At 38.7% G+C, this 18392-nt stretch overlaps 2 protein-coding genes across 5 annotated transcripts in view; one reads left to right on the top strand and one right to left on the bottom strand.

Moving 5' to 3' along the window:
- The window catches only part of GTF2F2 (general transcription factor IIF subunit 2), a 179443-nt gene that overhangs the window by 110161 nt on the left and 50890 nt on the right, over nucleotides 1-18392 (bottom strand). The gene's annotated exons all lie outside the window — the stretch shown is intronic.
- KCTD4 (potassium channel tetramerization domain containing 4) lies at nucleotides 13262-17930 on the top strand. Its single transcript, XM_081547371.1, has one exon. It carries the CDS (start codon nucleotides 13406-13408, stop codon nucleotides 14183-14185), a length of 780 nt encoding a protein of 259 aa, XP_081403497.1. The 5' UTR covers nucleotides 13262-13405; the 3' UTR covers nucleotides 14186-17930.

Genomic DNA, 18392 nt, shown 5'->3' with positions numbered 1-18392 from the left:
ATTAATAAATTTAGTAAGATTAAAATTTGAATTTTCTTAAAGCAAAAACAAATCTTATATTCGAGCATGCCCCTCCACTGAAGCTGCAAGTTCAAGCTAGAATGATTCTTGTCATAACAATCACAAGATTTGGGAAAGACTCCAATCTACAGGGCCTTAAATGCATGAGAAAAGCTCACTACTGAAACATAAATTAATCCTTTTTTAAAAATGAAATAAATCTAGAATACTGTCTCCAAAGATAATTTAGTTACATACCCATGTGTTTACTAATGTTGAACACTAAAAAGCTACCTTTCAATACCACCTGCGAATGTTCCCCACATATTTAGCAGTACCTACTCCTGGGTGGGGTCTTCCCTGGTAGCTGAGCTGGTAAAGAATCCACCTGCAAAGCAGGAGACCCTGGTTCGACTCCTGGGTCAGGAAGATCCTCTGGAGAAGGAATAGGTTACCCACTCCAGTATTCTTGGGCTTCCCTGGTGGCTCAGATGGTAAAGAATCCATCTGCAATGTGGGAAACCTGGGTTTGATCCCTGGGTTAGGAAGATCCCCTGGAGAAGGGAAAGGTTACCCACTCCAGTATTCTTGCCTGGAGAATCCCCATGGGCAGAGGGGCCTGGTGGGCTACGGTCCATGGGGTCACAAAGAGTCGGAAGGGACTGAGCGACTAAGCACAGCAGAGCACAGCACTCTCGGGTGAATTTAATTTTTATTTAAAAGTTTCTGCTGAAGATGTTTCACACTTGTAATACCTGAAAGGGTGCAGGCATCTACAGCACCTACCCGCTTTAACCTGGCCACCACTCATCATCACTCTTCTCCAACAAGGTCATTCAAAGCAGGAAAACTCACTTCCCCAAACCATGATTTCCTGTCCATCATATTCTCTTTTCAAATCTAAAATAGCTTCTCAAGTGAAAGGAAAAGTCTTCATCAGCAGCAATGAAAATTTCCATCAACTGGCTGCTCTTAAATAAGGCCACATCTCTGTTCACTCTTTGCCCTTTCCTCTCTCTTCCAAAATAAAATTAAAAAAAAAAAACAATTTACTTATAATACAGACTCCTAAGCAAGATATAAAACCATCACACACTTTTTAAAACCTCACAAGAACATGCTTTTTTTTCTTCTTCTTCACTAAACTGTGGTGCTTCTCTAAAACACTGCTTAAGATTTCAGGGGAAAGCTATTGTTATTATATTTTAAGACAGCTGAAAGCATTTCCTTGCACACCACTGCTGTTAAGTACAGATCATAGTCATTAACATAGGAACCTTGACTTAAAACTACTTTGTTGGCTCAGTTTGAAAGACTGTAAATACTTGAAAAATGAGCTTTTCCCCATATATTTGTCGAATATTTACTGAGTGCCTTTTATGTAAAAGATAATGCAAACACATCAGGAATGATATAGAGATATGAAATTTGGCTCCTGCCCTCAAGGAGCAGAGTCTAGTGCAGCCATTCACAAATGTGAGGATCCAAATGAACTTTTTATGTGGATTTCATCTACTGATATTGATCATAGTAGAAATGAAAACTGAAAAATGCTTAGAAAATCAGAGTGAAAAAGGCAAAAAGGCTTGATATCATTAGGAAAATAGTTTTGAGTTCCCAGGCCCCTGGAAAGTGTCTCAGGGACCCGTCCTCTACCCAGTGGCTTCCAGATTATTTTCTGGGAGCTTGCTGGTATGAGACAGGTATATAAACTACTCTAACACCCTAGCAGCACTTCTGCTAGGCCTCCACTTAACCCACGTCTAGATTACCAAGGCTCTCGGTTTCCCTCTTAAACATGGTGACAGATGCCCAGAGCTTGCTATACACTAGTGGGTAGTAGGTTAATCTCTATTACTCCCACACACTTCTGCTCAGGCTATGCTAGAACCTGTTTGTGCTAGTTTTACTGTTAGTAATTATGCAATCTGATTATATATTATATAATCCTATTAATTATGAGTACGAGGAAGGGAGACTTTCTATGAAAATTAAGTTTAACGCTTTGTAAGATGTGATATGTGCTTCCCTGGTGGCTCAGTGATAAAGAATCTGCCTGCAATGCAGGCGATGCGGATTTGATCCTGGGTCGGGAAGATCCCCTGCAGAAGAAAATGGCAACCCACTCCAGTATTCTTGCCTGGAGAATCCCATGGATAGAGGAGTCTAGCAGGCTACAGTCCATGGCGTCGCAAAGAGTCGGACACGACCGAGCAACTAAAGAACAACAAGATGTGATATAAAGATAAGCTGCTAAAAACCTGTCAAATTCAGTACTGGAGTGCCAACTAGAGACTAGAAGAGAAACAAAAGTCTAGAAGGTTCTACATCTGTATTGTCTCACCATCTAAAGTCTTGCTCCTTTTTCAAGAAACCAAGATTAAACATCTAAACTAAATTATGGGTTTCCTTTCCACAGGAAAGAGAAATCAGATAATCAGCACCCTACACTGAGAGCAAAGGCCTTGTCCTACATGTACACTGGTGACTAAATGTACATTTGTGGGTCTTAAAATGTTTAAGGCAGTAGGAATACATACTATTATCATTTTATGATTCCCGACCTTTTAACTACTGGAAGGACTACTGGTCCTTCCATAGAGGCTGTGGGATTCTGCTGTACTAAGCAGAATTTATTATCGTTTATGAGGGTTATCTCTCCTTAGGCCTGGCCGTTTGTTCACCTTTTCTTTAGATTCTGGGAACTATTCCAGGACCTCTTCTAAATTTTCTCACCTCCCGCACTTCTTGGGCTAGACTGGTGTGCATACTGGTTTCTGCTCCCTGCAGCCCAAAGAATCTTTGTGAGTATGAACACACACCTTTATGATGGTATATTACTGATCTATATACTGCCACCTAGTTTCAGAAAAAAATTGAGAGAAAGTATTAAAGGCTAAGTTACACAAAGTGTATTCTTATAACAAGAGTGGAAGCATCCTAGGTTTAAATCTGTCACTAAATCTGTTGGGCATCAGGAAGTTACTTAGGAGAAGTTACTCCACACCTCTGGGCCTCGGCATCCCTATGTATAAGGAAGTCACTGGGATCTCTTCCAATTCTCTTTCACTAAGATTAACAAAACCAAACTGGCCCTTCCCTCCAACTGAGGATGCTTTATTGTTTCATCAATATCTATTCTGTTTGCCCTAATACTTTCTGAAAGACCTAGATATCATGAAACTTTCTTTGAGCAGGAATTAGAGAAAAAGGCTTTCTGGGAACGACAAATGGAAAATGTTGAGAAGCTGTCCAGGACTTGAAAACACACAAACTTCTTTTCTAAGCTGGACCTTCCTACTCTTTATCTCAATTTGACATATACTACTGTATGATGATGGAGAAGGAAATGGCAACCTACTCCAGTATTTCTGCCTGGAGAATCCCACAGACAGAGGAGCCCGGTGGGCTATCGTCCATGGGGTCGCAAAGAGTCGAACATGACTGAGCAACTAACACACACACACACAGTATGATGTAGAACCCAAGAGAAACAACTGACTGGCACTTTTTACAAGTTAAGGGCCTGGCTAGTCTAAACAAGTTAAAGTGACAGGTAAGCAGGAAGGGTGCCTATTAACATTGGCACGTAAGTAATGAGAGCAGTGTGTTAAGAAGACATTGGGCATCAGGAAGTTACAGGCATTCATTTCCACGAGACCACTCTGGATCCAGTTCAACATGGAGGCCTTTAAGAGCACTGCCAACTCAAGTTAAAACACAGACAAGGTTAGAGTCAAGATTCTGGGCTGATACTTGAGGTCTTGAAGCTACTTCCTTGATTCTTCTTTACCTCACACCTGTGTCTGTCCTCTCTGGAAAAGGACTAAAGAAACAGTATTTCAAGAGCTCAAGAGCATTTAAAAGGTAAACCATTGTTTAATATTCCTGCTAGTCTCCACTGTTCTCATTTAAAATCTTTTCCTAGCTGTTTCTGCCTGTGGTTAGGGTAAGGCCTATTAATACAAGCTACTTGGCATCTTAACAAACCAGCTGGGCAAAGTTTCGATCTCTGTATTATTAAGAATGTGTTTCTAATTGTATTCAAATTTGTGAATTGATGTTCTGATCTCCATTTAATACTCAGGAATTTTAGGAATAAAAGATCATACTCAGATTTCAGTAAGCCTACAGAGTCAGAATTTGATTAATTACTTCAAAAGCAACAAAATGAGCAGCCATTTAAGTATTCTGCCAAATTATGCTATATAGTGTTTTCTTGTAAGGATATTCAAGTTACAAACATGACTGAATAGCTGGGAATCCCCAGTTTTAAACCAAATACTGAAACCATAATTTGAGGATTAGACTCAGGATTAGAAAACATCTCAGTTTCCGCATTCATAGTACTGCTCTTCAACTTCTCCCCTCTGGACTGGGAGAAAGAAGGTTTCTGTACGCTCCTATACAAGGGATGCTGTAATGCTCACCAAAGAGCATCTGTGAATGACAAGACCGGCTGCCCAGGAGAAGAAAGAAAAATGTGACCTAAGGTACAAAATCAAAGACAGATGATTTAAATGTACAAAGGAGCCTGGATTGCTCTATGGGTCTACAGAAGCCATAACAAACTTTTGATCAAAGAAATAACTTAGTGAACAACATTTTAAAAATAAACATTTGTGTTTTAATGTTAATGAAGCAAGTTCACAAGTTATTTTTCCTCCTGCACTTCACAGTAAGTCTCCTTTTTGCTTGTTATACATAGTTAATATACACAATGTGTATAATTATATATGTATATGATTAATCAGTATAAATTCTCAAATACAGATATGGGTATGATGTATATAAATAGACATGCTGCTGCTGCTGCTAAGTCGCTTCAGTCGTGTCCGACTCTGTGCGACCCCATAGACGGCAGCCCAGCAGGCTCCGCCATCCCTGGGATTCTCCAGACAAGAATACTAGAGTGGGTTGCCATTTCCTTCTCCAGTGAATGAAAGGGAAAAGTGAAAGTGAAGCCGCTCAGTCGGGTCCGACTCTTAGCGACCCCATGGACTGTAGCCTACCAGGCTCCTCCGTCCATGGGATTCTCCAGGCAAGAGTACTGGAGTGGGGTGCCATTGCCTTCTCCTAAATAGACATGACGTCTAACCTAAAAGCTGCTTTCAAGAACAAGAGGTTGAATAAAACCCAGAAATAAAACTTTCATTTGAAAAAATGAAGTAATACTGTTTTATAATAATAAATGAAAAAGAAAACCATAGTACTGAAATAGTCTGTTTTAGTAAAACCTTCATTAAAAGGTGCTATCCACTTGAACTAGAAATTAGAGAGAATTCAAGAACAATAGCAACCACGGTTGTATGACTAGAAAAACAAATCCTTCCAGGAAAGATTAAGTCTCCAGGAGAAAAGGCTTTGACCACAGGGCTGCATTACAGGTAAACAGTGCCAAACGTGGTGCAAGGTGTGATGAGAGGTACAAAAGAAGAAAAATACAGACCCCTGCACTTAAGAAAGCCTGTAGTATAGTTGAGATACAACTAACAAAATACTTAGAGACAATCTGATGACACATTTTTTAATCACTGAATATGATTCAAGTTTCATTAATTTCATCCTCAATAACCCCAGTTCTCTTCACCACGTTTAGTAACAGTACTAATACCACACACTCGTTTAGTTCTTTACAAATTTCAAGATACTTTAATAAGAAGTGATCCTCATAACTACAGAGTATAAATTACACCCTCATCATTAAGAACTCCTTTGAGGTACGTTCACTTTCCTGAGCTCATCAATTTCCTGAATATAGAAGTTCTTCAATTCTGCTTGGTCCTAAGAATCATCTGGAGAGCTTTTTAAAAACTGCTGGGTCCACTCTCAGAGGTTCCACCTTAATTGCATTGTGTGGGCAAGAGGTGTTTTTACACACTCACTAGACAGCTCTAACGTGCAGCAGGCAGGGCTGAGCACTGCTGCCCTGACACTTGTTCCTCCTCTCCCCAACACCTTCTCCTTTCCCTGTCTCTCTGCTAATTGAATTTTCTGGTGGTGTGGGGATAACAGCTTACAGAATTGCTCAACTATGCCATCAAATCTAAGATGCCATCAGTTGTAATATTCACCATTATCTTATGTGCCACCAAGAAAGACAAAATGCTACCATGAAAAATTTACAAGTCAATGATTTTAAGACATACCCCAATTACAGAAATGTTAGATGTAAAGAAGTGTGCCATATGATAGAGTTCTCCATCCCTGAGTTACAATCACTCTACTCTCTGTAAGAAACTCCATGTCCTCCTGTGAACCATCATATCCTGTCCTGCTAGTTCAGGGCCCCACCCCTCGACCATCTCATCACTAAAGACACAGGAGAGTCTAAAGAGAAGATGGTAACACGAGGGACAGAGGTAAGGGATAGCATTTGGGGGCAGAGACTCTTTTGGTCCCTGATTTCATAGCAATATTCACTTTACAATTTTTCAAAGTCATACTCCTCATTTTGAGACTGTAGACAATGATTATTAACTTAAAACATCTCCTTCTGAAAGAGAAGGCAAAATTCCGCTTTGCCAAATAGCACTATAAAAATGAGTTCTCTACAATAATATAATTTCAGTGTTCATTTGATGGCTCATAGAAGTGCTTTGCTCATCTAGTTACAATAAAATTTTCCAGTGAATAATAATGCATAGTCTGCACTTCAAAGAAAAAAAAAAAAAGAGCACACTCATTTTAAAAACTAAAATGACTTTTGCTTACAGAATTATAAAACACAGGTTTCCCTGCAACACTCATCTCCCAAAGTACATTTAAAATATGAATTAGCATGATTTGTAAAGTGTTTTCAAGATTACCTCTGTAATGAAAAGCAAAGAAACAGTGGAACAGAATTTTGTCAGAACTTCTTCTCGTTTAGTCTATCATTTTTATGCGTGCTCCTTTTGACACAAAGTGCTTTAATCTTTTCTACACTCCTCAAGTGCGGTTTAAAAATCTGCTGAAGCTGCAGTTTCCTGGGCTTCTTTGAAGACTCAGTTCAACATTGTAAAACACTCACAAGCTTATTCCTCTGACTGGAATTACACATCCACACCACCATTCTGCCAGAAGCTACAGTGAACAAGTCCTAGGAGGACCTGACATCTGCACAGTTGGTGAGACACTGTGGTCAGTCAGCTCTGCAAGGTGGGTGAGACCGTACTTGTGCTGATGAAGCCCAGCACCAGACAACATCTAACGCAGAAAACTTTCATATTTCAACACAAAACTAAAGTTTTGGCATTTAAACAGAATTAGGTTAACACAGAAAAATCCGTGATTCTTAAACTATGTTAATACATAACACTGTCTCCTTTATTTTTATTTTTCAACACCAAAAAGAAACTAAAGTAACATAATTATAGCTGAATATCAAAATGAGTATTTCTCACATTCAATGCTATTAACAGGAGGCTATGAAAAACAAGAAATGCATACATTAAAAAAAAAAAAAACAAAACTCAGCTAATGAAAGGTATAGGAAGGTCAAGCCAAAAAGGAATCAGAAGACATGAAAGTCAGATGGCGAAAGGTTAGCCAGATTTTGGAAAATGAACAGATAAAGATATCACTGCAGATCAAGTAGATGGGTATCAAATTCAAGTGAAGAAGAAAGACCCAGATTAATAAGTCTCAAAAAATACGGAGAAGTTCAGAGCAGAGACACAGTGACAGGTTTAAGTAAAAATTAATAGCTCCTGCTCTTTCTGTAGCTGGCTTCGCTTTCTTAGTGCAGCAACAAGAAATCATCTTTTAAGAAAAAAAAGGAATTAATGCATGCAGGTGAAAATAACCAAAAAGATTTGGTAGAGACAGAGAATGAAGAACCAGAAACTGCATGTTTTTAATAAAGGCAGCTTCATCCCTTTTCCTTGAAAAGGAGTGTCTGAATTTCATAAAGGAGTGATCTGTTGAGTCTAGGGGAATTAACAAATCTTTTTTCTTCCAACCAAGAGAGATCTTCTTGGTAAGGTTTTACTTCCTTATAGCAGGAAAATACCTCTGGCATATTCTGTGTCAATCACATTGATGACAATGACCTCATTTCCCATCAAGAGTTGGCAGATAAGAATTCCCATTGGCCTGGAATAAGTTCTACCTAATGGCACCCCACTCCAGTACTCTTGCCTGGAAAATCCCATGGACGGAGGAGCCTGATAGGCTGCAGTCCATGGGGTCACCAAGAGTGGGACACAACTGAGCGACTTCACTTTCACTTTTCACTTTCATGCATTGGAGAAGGAAATGGCAACCCACTCCAGTGTTCTTGCCTGGAGAATCCCAGGGACGGAGGAGCCTGGTGGGCTGCCGTCTATGGGGTCGCACAGAGTCGGACATGACTGAAGTGACTTAGCAGCAGCAGCAGCAACGCAGATAATGGAAGATTAGCATCACCATACAGCAGAAAGATTTTGCTAAAATTTGGTCAGGCACTGGGCCTAACCAATGAATATACTCGGAACAAGAACCTAAGAACCTGTCAGTGACACTGTTTAAGTGCTCAAAGTTGGTATCACCAACAGGAACACAAACTAGCAATGTTGGTGAGTGAGGATATGGAGAAGGGGAAACCTCATACACTGTTGGGGGTAGGTAAACTGGTGCAGCCACTGTGAAAAACAGTATGGAGGTTTCTCAAAAACTACAAACAGAGCTACCGTACGAATCAGCAATTCCACTTCTGATTATATACTCAGAGAAAATTCTAACTTTAAAAGATATATATATGGACACCAATATTCACAGCAGCATTATTTACAATTCTGAAGGTATGGAAACAATCTAAGGGTCCATCCTAAGATGAATGGCTAGAGAAGATGAGGTGTGTGTGTGTATACATACGCACAGTGGAATACTATTCAGCCATTAAAAAGAATGAAATGTTGCCATGTGCAACAACATGCACAGACGTGCAACAACTTAGCACGGACTTATGCTAAGTGAAACAGGTCAGACAGAAAAAGACAAATACTGTATGATATCACTTGTATGTGAAATCTAAAAAACAAAACAAGAGCCAGATAACACCAGATGCTGGAGAAAATGTGGGGAAACAGGAACCCACAGGCACTGCTAGTTGGAGAGTGCACTGTTAGAGCTCATCTTGGGAGTCATCTGGGAGTTCTAAGTGAAACTGAACGTGCCCAGCAAGCTCGCCCCTGGGTATCGACCACACAAGTTTCCACAGACACCTATAAGAGGATATGCTTTAAACTGTTCACCATAGCAAGGGACTGCGGCAGCCTGGGGGTCCGTCACCAGGGCACCAAAAACAACATTCACCGAGTGTCTAGGTGTGAAATACTCTGGTATCCAGAGGTAGTGAAATATGTATATACTACAGCAACCTGAACTAATGCAAAAAAACACAGCTGAATGAAGGAAAAACCGATAGATGTGAGAAAATACATCTTCAAAGTTGACTAAAGGGCTCTTTTATATGTGTGATTACAGATGTCTATGATAGACACTTTAAGAAAACATCTTTCTGCCTGCAAAGCAGATGAAATCTTCAAGTCTAGCGGTCAAGTGGATTCAAACGAGCTCATCTTTGATGTGTAGGTTAAGCCCTTCTGCTTAACCAATTAACTGATTACTTCCAGTCTGGATCTTCAGTGAGGCAGAGAAACATGGTCACATAAACCCATGGATGTCTGCCCGGGAATAGTTATCGAAGCACCATTTTTACAGTTTCAGGGTTGTGTGGACTTGACTGACATGACTCTCCCCACCCTCCAGCCCCCAAAGCAAGTAAATATAAGCTTAGAATAGACTAAGAAGCAGACAACCTGGCTTTCTCCTCAGAAGCACATGCACCATAACAGCAGCAATGGGCAACAAAAGCCCTGCGATTAACGCAAACTGCAATCATCTTGCTTTGATGGGGATGGAGTGGAGCAACACAGGGAAGGCGGGATCTCCTGGGCACCATTTTTCTTTCTTAAGACTGCAAGCTGGGAGCAACAGGACATTAAAAAAAAAAAAAGTCCTATAGATTCTTATCAGCTTCCAGCGAGGCACTAGGACAAGCCTTCTGTGAGACTATTGTCGCCCCGCCATGGGTGGCAAATACATCTTACCTGTCAGGTTTGCAGAAGCCAAGAACATCAGAGCGAAGTCTAGAGTGAGAAAGGGCAGTCAAGGGTTAGAGGCACACAATAGGGTGGTTCACAGTCAAGGAAAGCCAGAAGGAAAAGAGACACACACCAGTAGGTTTAAAAATCAGAAAGCAGAAGTGAGCAGGTCAGCAGGCGTAAGGGGGCCCTGAGGGTGATGGCTGACAAAGTCAGCGCCGGGCCTCAGGTCCCCACCCCGCGAGGCCCATCCTCTAGCAGCACTAGCTCTAGGGCTTCCCAAGGAAGGCATCGATAAATGGACCAAACAGTGTAAAATGCAGCAGACCAAGGCTTACAGTGAATTCAACTACCTCACTTTATTTAAACATGCAAAGAAAATTTGAGCACAGTCTCCACCACTATACTACAGCTACATTCTATTGATTCTGGTGTCCCATGTGCATTGTAAACAACTGTTTTGTTGGTACCTACAGAGCAAAAGTCAAATTAACCTAAGAACTTTTCTGAATGAGAAAAACTGGTTTAGGAAGCTTCACTGAAGTCTTCTCAATGGGCCTTACAGATGCTAAAAAAGGCAATTAAGAATATCCACAAAAAACTTGGAAAAAAACAAAAAAGGTCTACCATTTATTTCAATGAAGCAAAGATTTTTCTTTCTTTTAAAAAAAGGGGTTACCACAAATGAATTTTAGAGGACTCTTTGGAGTGGAATAGGTAGAATAGACATTTATGTGACTGAAACAGGATTTGTAACTGAAACAGGATCGCTACACTACCTGGGGTGGGCTTCCCTCATGGCTCAGTCGGTTGAAGAATCTGTCTGCAATGCAGGAGACCCGCGTTTGAATCCTGGGTCGGGAAGATTCCCTGGAGAAGGAAATGGCAACCCACTCCCGTATTCTTGCCTGGAGAATCCCAGCAATGGACAGAGGAGCCTGGTGGGCTACAGCACATGGGGTCGCAAGAGTTGGACGTGAGTTAGTGACTAAACCGCCATAAACTTCATTAAAAGAGGACTATACCTGACAGTGAAACTGGCATACCTTTGCTGGTTGTGCGATTATTGGTTGCTACTCTGATGCACTGACTACCAAGTAAAGAACTCCATTTTTAAAGTTGCCCACCCCTCCCCCCACCCCAAACCTATTCCATATTTCAGAAAAAGTCATATCCATAGGTAGGACTTGATTCCCAAGCCACAAAATCAACACACATGAAATTGTTAGAATACACCAGTAAACTCTTCTTAAATGATGCGGTGCTGAGAGGAAGCTTTAGTCTAAAGTGTTGGCTTACTATCAACAAGCTATAAAGTTCTAGATAAAACACTAAAAACTCTCCAGAATGCAGTCTTCTCTGGCTCAATTTCATGGTCTCTAAGCAAAAGTGAAAGTCGCCCAGTCATGTCCAACTCTTTGCAACCTCATGGACTGTTGCCCCCTGGCTCCTCTGTCCATGGAATTCTCCAGAAAGAATCCTGCAGTGGACAGCCATTCCTTTCTCCAGGGGATCTTCCCAATCCAGGGACTGAACCCGGGTCTCCTGCAATGCAGGCAGATTCTTTACCTTCTAAGCCACCAAGGAAGTCCTCTCAGCAAATACTCAGCCCTAAAAATGTTATGCCTTTGATTTCTAGTTTAATTTCAATGAACTTGTGTTAAGCTCAATGATAAACACTAAATTCAAACTGCTATAATTAAAAATCAAAATTTTTTATATCTGAAGAAAATCTAACATTGTTTCCAAAAAACGCAAGGCAAACATTTTTAGAAATCTCCACCAATAATACTTCTATCTAGTGAAAGCAAAAGTCACTCAGTTGTGTCCAATTCTTTGTGACCCCATGGACTATACAGTCCATGGAATTCTCCAGGCCAGAATACTGGAGTGGGTAGCCTTTCCCTTCTCCAGGGGATCTTCCCAACCCAGGGATCAAACCCAGGTCTCCCACATTGCAGGCAGATTCTTTACCAGCTGAGCCACAAGGGAAGTCCACTTATATCAAAGTTGAAAATTTTTAAATACCTTTAATGTAATAAAAATGTAAATCAATTTGACAAAATCTAAAGTCTAATTCTGCAGTTCCTCAGAATAATTTAGCAGGTAGATCAGCCAAATAATAGTGTACTGGGGACCACGTTCACATTTCTTACCACTTGGTCCTTAAACTCTAGAAATGAAAACTCAGATCCCTAAAATGTTTTGGAAGGCAATTTACAAGGGAAGAAGGAAAAAAAAAAGAAAGGGGGGTAAAAAAAACACCATACTCACACTGTTAGAGCTAAAAAAAAAAAAAAAAGGCAACAGGCTTTGGTCTTTTCTCTCCCTTTTTGTGAACACTGGGGGGTAAAAAAACAGCAGCAGCAAAAGAAACCCAACTAATCTGGCCCGTGGCATTACTTCATAGCAGGTATTTTGAATCTCTCTGTTATCTCCTCGAGGGAGCACTTGTTCACGCGCACACACACAGACACACGGTCACACTCTTCTCCACAGCAGTCCAAGTCTTTGTTCAGTATGTTTAGGGTGAAACAAGCTTATGAATTTTCCATAGGAACTCTTAACAAAAAAAAAATACTGTAAAGCCTGTATATTTGACTTTTTTTACTTGTAGGGTAAAAGGCCAAAATAACAGAACCTTTTGTTGAAAGATATTCAGAAAATTTCTTCTTAACTGATTCCCCAAATCCAATTAAACTTGCAAATCCAATTAAACTTAAGTACAATGTCAAAAATAACAGGCTTAACTATTTTCATTTGTGTTTCTAGAATGACAACAGCACTGTGAAATGTGTGACTTTTTACAGGAGAGAAAATTCTATACACCTAGGTCCTTTCTCTTTGGGCTTCCTACTTATAATTTACTTTAAAAGATGATAGCAATTCCACATATATTATTCTCTGAAAGGTAACAGTATTGTTCAATATTAAGCCTGCCTGATTAATAACTTGAAAGACATTGAGAAGTGAATAAAAATTCACACCTAGCTGGAGAATTAAATATACATAACTGCTTAACTGCCCACAGGAAATTCAATTCACTGAGTAACTTTTATTTATGTCTAAGAATATCTATGAAAACCTTTTCACAGTAGGTTCCTTCCCTGATACGGTTAAATGCAAATTATCTTTTTTCCCTCTTACTCCAGAAAGCTCCTGCATACATAGCTGATACGCCACCTACTGCAAAAAACGAGCCGACAGCGCAGGCGACGCTGCCAGCATTTCCATTCCATCACCAGGCTGGGGCTGAATAAAGGCGTGTTTGTGTGGTAGTGTTTCTTTTTTAAAAATCTCAACGCCAAGAAGAACGAGCTGAAATACCGTGTTCAAAAATGGAGCGTAAAATAAACAGAAGAGAAAAAGAAAAGGACTATGAAGGGAAACACAACAGCCTGGAAGATGCTGACCAGGGAAAGAACTGCAAATCCACTCTGATGACCCTCAACGTTGGTGGATACTTATACATCACTCAGAAACAAACACTGACCAAGTACCCAGACACTTTCCTTGAAGGTATAGTCAATGGAAAAATTCTCTGCCCGTTTGATGCAGATGGTCATTATTTCATAGACAGGGATGGGCTCCTCTTCAGGCATGTTCTAAACTTCCTACGAAATGGAGAACTTCTACTGCCCGAAGGGTTTCGAGAAAATCAACTTCTTGCACAAGAAGCAGAATTCTTCCAGCTCAAGGGACTGGCAGAGGAAGTGAAGTCCAGGTGGGAAAAAGAACAGCTGACACCCAGGGAGACCACTTTCTTGGAAATAACAGATAACCATGATCGCTCACAAGGACTGAGAATCTTCTGTAATGCTCCGGATTTCATATCAAAAATAAAATCTCGCATTGTCCTGGTGTCCAAAAGCAGGCTGGATGGCTTTCCTGAGGAGTTTTCGATATCGTCAAATATCATTCAATTTAAATACTTCATAAAGTCTGAAAATGGCACTCGACTTGTACTGAAGGAAGACAACACCTTTGTCTGCACCTTGGAAACTCTGAAGTTTGAGGCCATAATGATGGCCTTAAAGTGTGGTTTTAGACTGCTGACAAGCCTGGACTGCTCCAAAGGGTCAATTGTTCACAGCGATGCACTTCATTTTATCAAGTAATTACCTGTGTCACGAACAAAGGCAACAAGCATGCAGCCAGCAAGCTTTGGAAAACCTCGGCATCAAAGGCATCCCAAATAATGTGCCCAACCAGCTCTGTACTCAGAGTCCTGCTGCTAATCAATTACTGTGAGCTAACGGTATGTAAATTCTATCGCTAAAGATGTCCTTCTCTAGGGTGTTCCTGCTGATCAGACTCGTACACTTAAAGTGAAAACAGTGATCTTCTACATACTGTAAATAAAGACGGAATGCTTTTGCTATTTGTTTATTTTTCCTTAAGCTGTCTTTCAATCAGAATGCCTTGGGTACTTGTACAATGAACAAGCATGTACATTATCTATCATTCTTTCAAGGAAAGGGTAATAAAATATTTTAAGGGACTATGAGACTTTAAATCCTTTCTACTCATGGCAAAAATCTACAAAGAAACTGAACTGATAAAATTAACCATTGAGAGCAAGAGAGATGTGCATATCTACTAAAACAGAGCTGTGGTGAAAGCAAAATGAGATCGTGAGCATTAAAGCTATGGATTTAATTTTTGATGGTAGGCACCAGAAGCTTGTTCATAGTTTCTGTATTTCATGTTAGAATTATAGCTGCATTGATATACTGCTGAAATTCCTAGAGAACTGCTTGATGACAATAAAAAAAAAAATGAAAGCATGACTAACTTCTTTGCTTATAGTTAATAATTATAGTAAAAAGTTACATGTGTCACTTTTAAAACAAATACGCCTTTTAATGACTTCATACAGTATTATGCATTGATGCAGTCAACTGGCAGGCTCTAGTAACCCTGGCTGGACTTGCAAGTGACAAAAATCAGCCAGTTCATTTCTTTGCAGACTGAACTCCAACACAGCATGGGTAACTTATTCTCAATAGAGTATACAGTATTAGAATAATGAAGAGTTCATTTTCAGAATCATCCTAAATGTCTCACCTTTCAAGTTCAAAAATAATACATGAGTAACACTAAACATTATTCCTATGAAAGAAGTTTATTGATTCTTTTCAGTACCTCTTTTGATGGTAAATCTCAGGCTCAGTGAGTTTGTGGTCACTTTTTTAGTTCATGCTAAACAAGAAGATATTTTTAAAAATTAAGTTTTATGTATGGCTATCTCAATTAAATAATCAAGAAAGTTAGCTTTAAAGGTGAGAACATTTTTTCCTCCCAAAGAACAGCTAAATCATTTATTTCTATGCCACTTATTTTCTTTGACTTCTAAGTACAAATAACATCTTAAATTCACTCCTTTAAAACTTAACCATTAAAACTGGTCATTAAATCTTGACTTTAATAAACTTCAACAAAATATTTCTGAAAATCTTAACTGATGTTACATAAGTTAGCATCTATGCAAAAAGTTTGCTTACACATAAAAACTCAGGAGAGCTAATATTCACTCAGAACTGTAACTGACTTCCCATTACAACATCTAAGGTAATACAAAAGTTGGCTGTACATACTAAAAGAAATATTTTAAAACCTACTGTACAAAAAAGTCCTTTAAAAATCCATGTTAAAAACAAAAATCTCCACATCAACTGCATAATTTTCTTTTTGTATAACAAAAAAAAAGGGTATATTATAACATCAAATTATCCCTTATGTACTTAAAAATGGCTTAATCAGGATTCAAAAGAACTATGAAAACAGAAAAAAAAATACTAAAATCTATTTTATCAGTCACTATAACTGAACTGTCTACATACCTCTCCAGCTTATGAGTTGATTTTTCCTTGGCATTTGGACTTTGTAACGTTAAAAAAAAAAAAAGTAATGATTTAATGTCAAAGTAAGATCTTCTCTAACAAGGTTTCATTTCAGATAATAAAAATAGCCCTGACACATCGATATAGTTTGTACAAATCTCCCTAGAAGTATTATAAGTGAGGCTTTTGCATCAGTTTACAAAAGAAAATTTAACTGTTATAACAAAATTGTATTGATGGAAGCCATTACTTAAGGAAATCTGTCACTAATTTTTTTGGACATCTCTAAAAAATCATTTCTGAAATGCATTTAATTCCTCCTTAAGCTTTTGATAAATCATAATATCCTAAAACATTTAGTAATCTGGAAGGAAATATGGCTAGATTGATTACTCTTGCAGAAATTTTCATAAATATATCTTCAAAATCACTTGTACTGGTATTTACATATTCAAGTATCTACATATTGTAAGTGCACACGAAATACCTAGTTTTTTAAATTTTTATTGAAATATTGGTGATTTACAATGTGGGGTTAGTTTCAGGTGTACAACAAAGGAAATACCTAGTGTTTAAACTTTACTACCTTAAAAAATACTGAGAAATACTTCCCATTCAAAAGACTCAAGTAATTGTACAAAGTGCCTACTAGACGTCAGAGTGAAGTTGTCACAACATTTTTGTTTCCAATCAATGAGGAACTTCTTCCTCAAATCTTTTCTCATATTGTTCCAAAGAACAAATCACAAAGTGACTCTATCTTCTTTTTCAGAAGAAAGGTAATAAGAAAACAGGTTACTGTACTTGCCATGAGCCTAACATATATATGCGTGTATTTGGAATTATACCACACGGTGATTCTAGCATTACCCTTAAAATATAAAAAACAAACACACAGCTTAAGGTATACTGTATTTCTAAAATGTGTATGGCAGTGTGCAGAACAAAGGGAAATGCTTACACAACTCTTCAAATGATACAGAAATGATGACTACTGTCTCAGACCGAAGATCATGATACTAATTAAACTTGTCTGGTTATTTTTTTTTAAAGAAAAGTACTTACATTTCAAGTGCTATTTTTAATATGTTAAAAGGTAACGTTAGTGTTTTATCACATGCCAGGTACCATGCTATGAACATATATTATCTCAATTAATCCTTACGATAACCCTAAGATGAAGAAAGAGACTTAGAGGGCTAAGGGGACCTGCTAAGATCCTACAGTTACTGAGAGATCAAGGTGGAACCAGTATTTGAAACCCAGTTATATCAGCTCCAGAGACAGCAGGAACTATGCTTTTGCAGGCCATTTACCTCTGTAACACCTATAACCTGGCATAAAGCAGGCATTCATGAAATGCACACTAAACAAAGAATACCAAAATAGAGGTTTGTCTCACTTGATAAAATCTCACGATGCAGGTATTCTTTTTTTCTTTCTTTTTTTTTTATTATTTTTTTTTCTTTCTTGATGCAGGTATTCTTAAAATGTTGAGTGAAAAATTGGATTTCAGGAAAGCAAATAATATTTTAAATGTCATGTCGTGTCATTTAAAGAACATGAGATGAATCATCTCACAAGAATAAAGAATATCCCAAATTTGTATATTGGCAAATCTAGATTTTCACATGTCAGGTTTGCTGAAAAGGGGGGTTACTTTTTATGGCTTATTAAGTCCACAGAACTTACTATGAGGAAAAAATACAGGACAGTGAAACACATATGGGCTCTGGAGTCAGACTTGGGTTCAAATTCAATTAACTTCCCCTAATCTGCTTACATGACCATAAGCAAGATTCTTCACTTCCTTAAACTTCAACATCCTCACAGTAAAACAGATAGTAATGATCAGTTGATAGGGCATTTATATCACTTAAATTAAATTCTAAATTACATGTAAAACCCCTGGGGAAAGAAATGGTAACCTACTCCAATATTCTTGCCCAGAAAATCCCCATGAACAAAGGAGCCTGGCAGGCCACAGTCCACAGGGTCGCAGAGTCGGATACGACTGAGCACCTGAACAGCAACATGTAAGATGCCTCGCCCATCACAGACTTTCCATAGCCTGGTTATTATCTTATCTGGTGCAAAGGTACCTTCATGACATAACCATGAATAACAGGCACAAAAATGCACATTTACATTAATTAGGCTTTTAACTTAGACATGAACAGAACAGAGAACTTTCAACAAATGCAAGCTTAATACTGTGTTGAATTCTATAAGATACAAGGCTCTACTTTAAACTGCTTCAGGCAAATGAAGTTTTCAACTTTATTAGTTTATAAATCCATATGGTAAATTTTTCTTAGGACATTTATCTCCTAGCTTCATATGCAAAATCTACAAGAGCAAAATAATCACTACAGCTGTTTATCAGCAATTTAAAATCAGTCAGGAATAACGTGATATCACACTCTTAAAAGATACCCCTATCTAATAAATTATGATCAAATGCCTTAAGCTGCAATGGTGT

The sequence above is a fragment of the Giraffa tippelskirchi genome, chromosome 12, assembly GCF_054371585.1.
Source record: "Giraffa tippelskirchi isolate mGirTip1 chromosome 12, T2T-mGirTip1v1.2.pri, whole genome shotgun sequence".
In the NCBI taxonomy this organism is placed as follows: Eukaryota; Metazoa; Chordata; class Mammalia; order Artiodactyla; family Giraffidae; genus Giraffa; species Giraffa tippelskirchi.
Note: the sequence above shows the minus strand (reverse complement) of the source record. Positions and strands in the feature narration are given on the sequence as shown.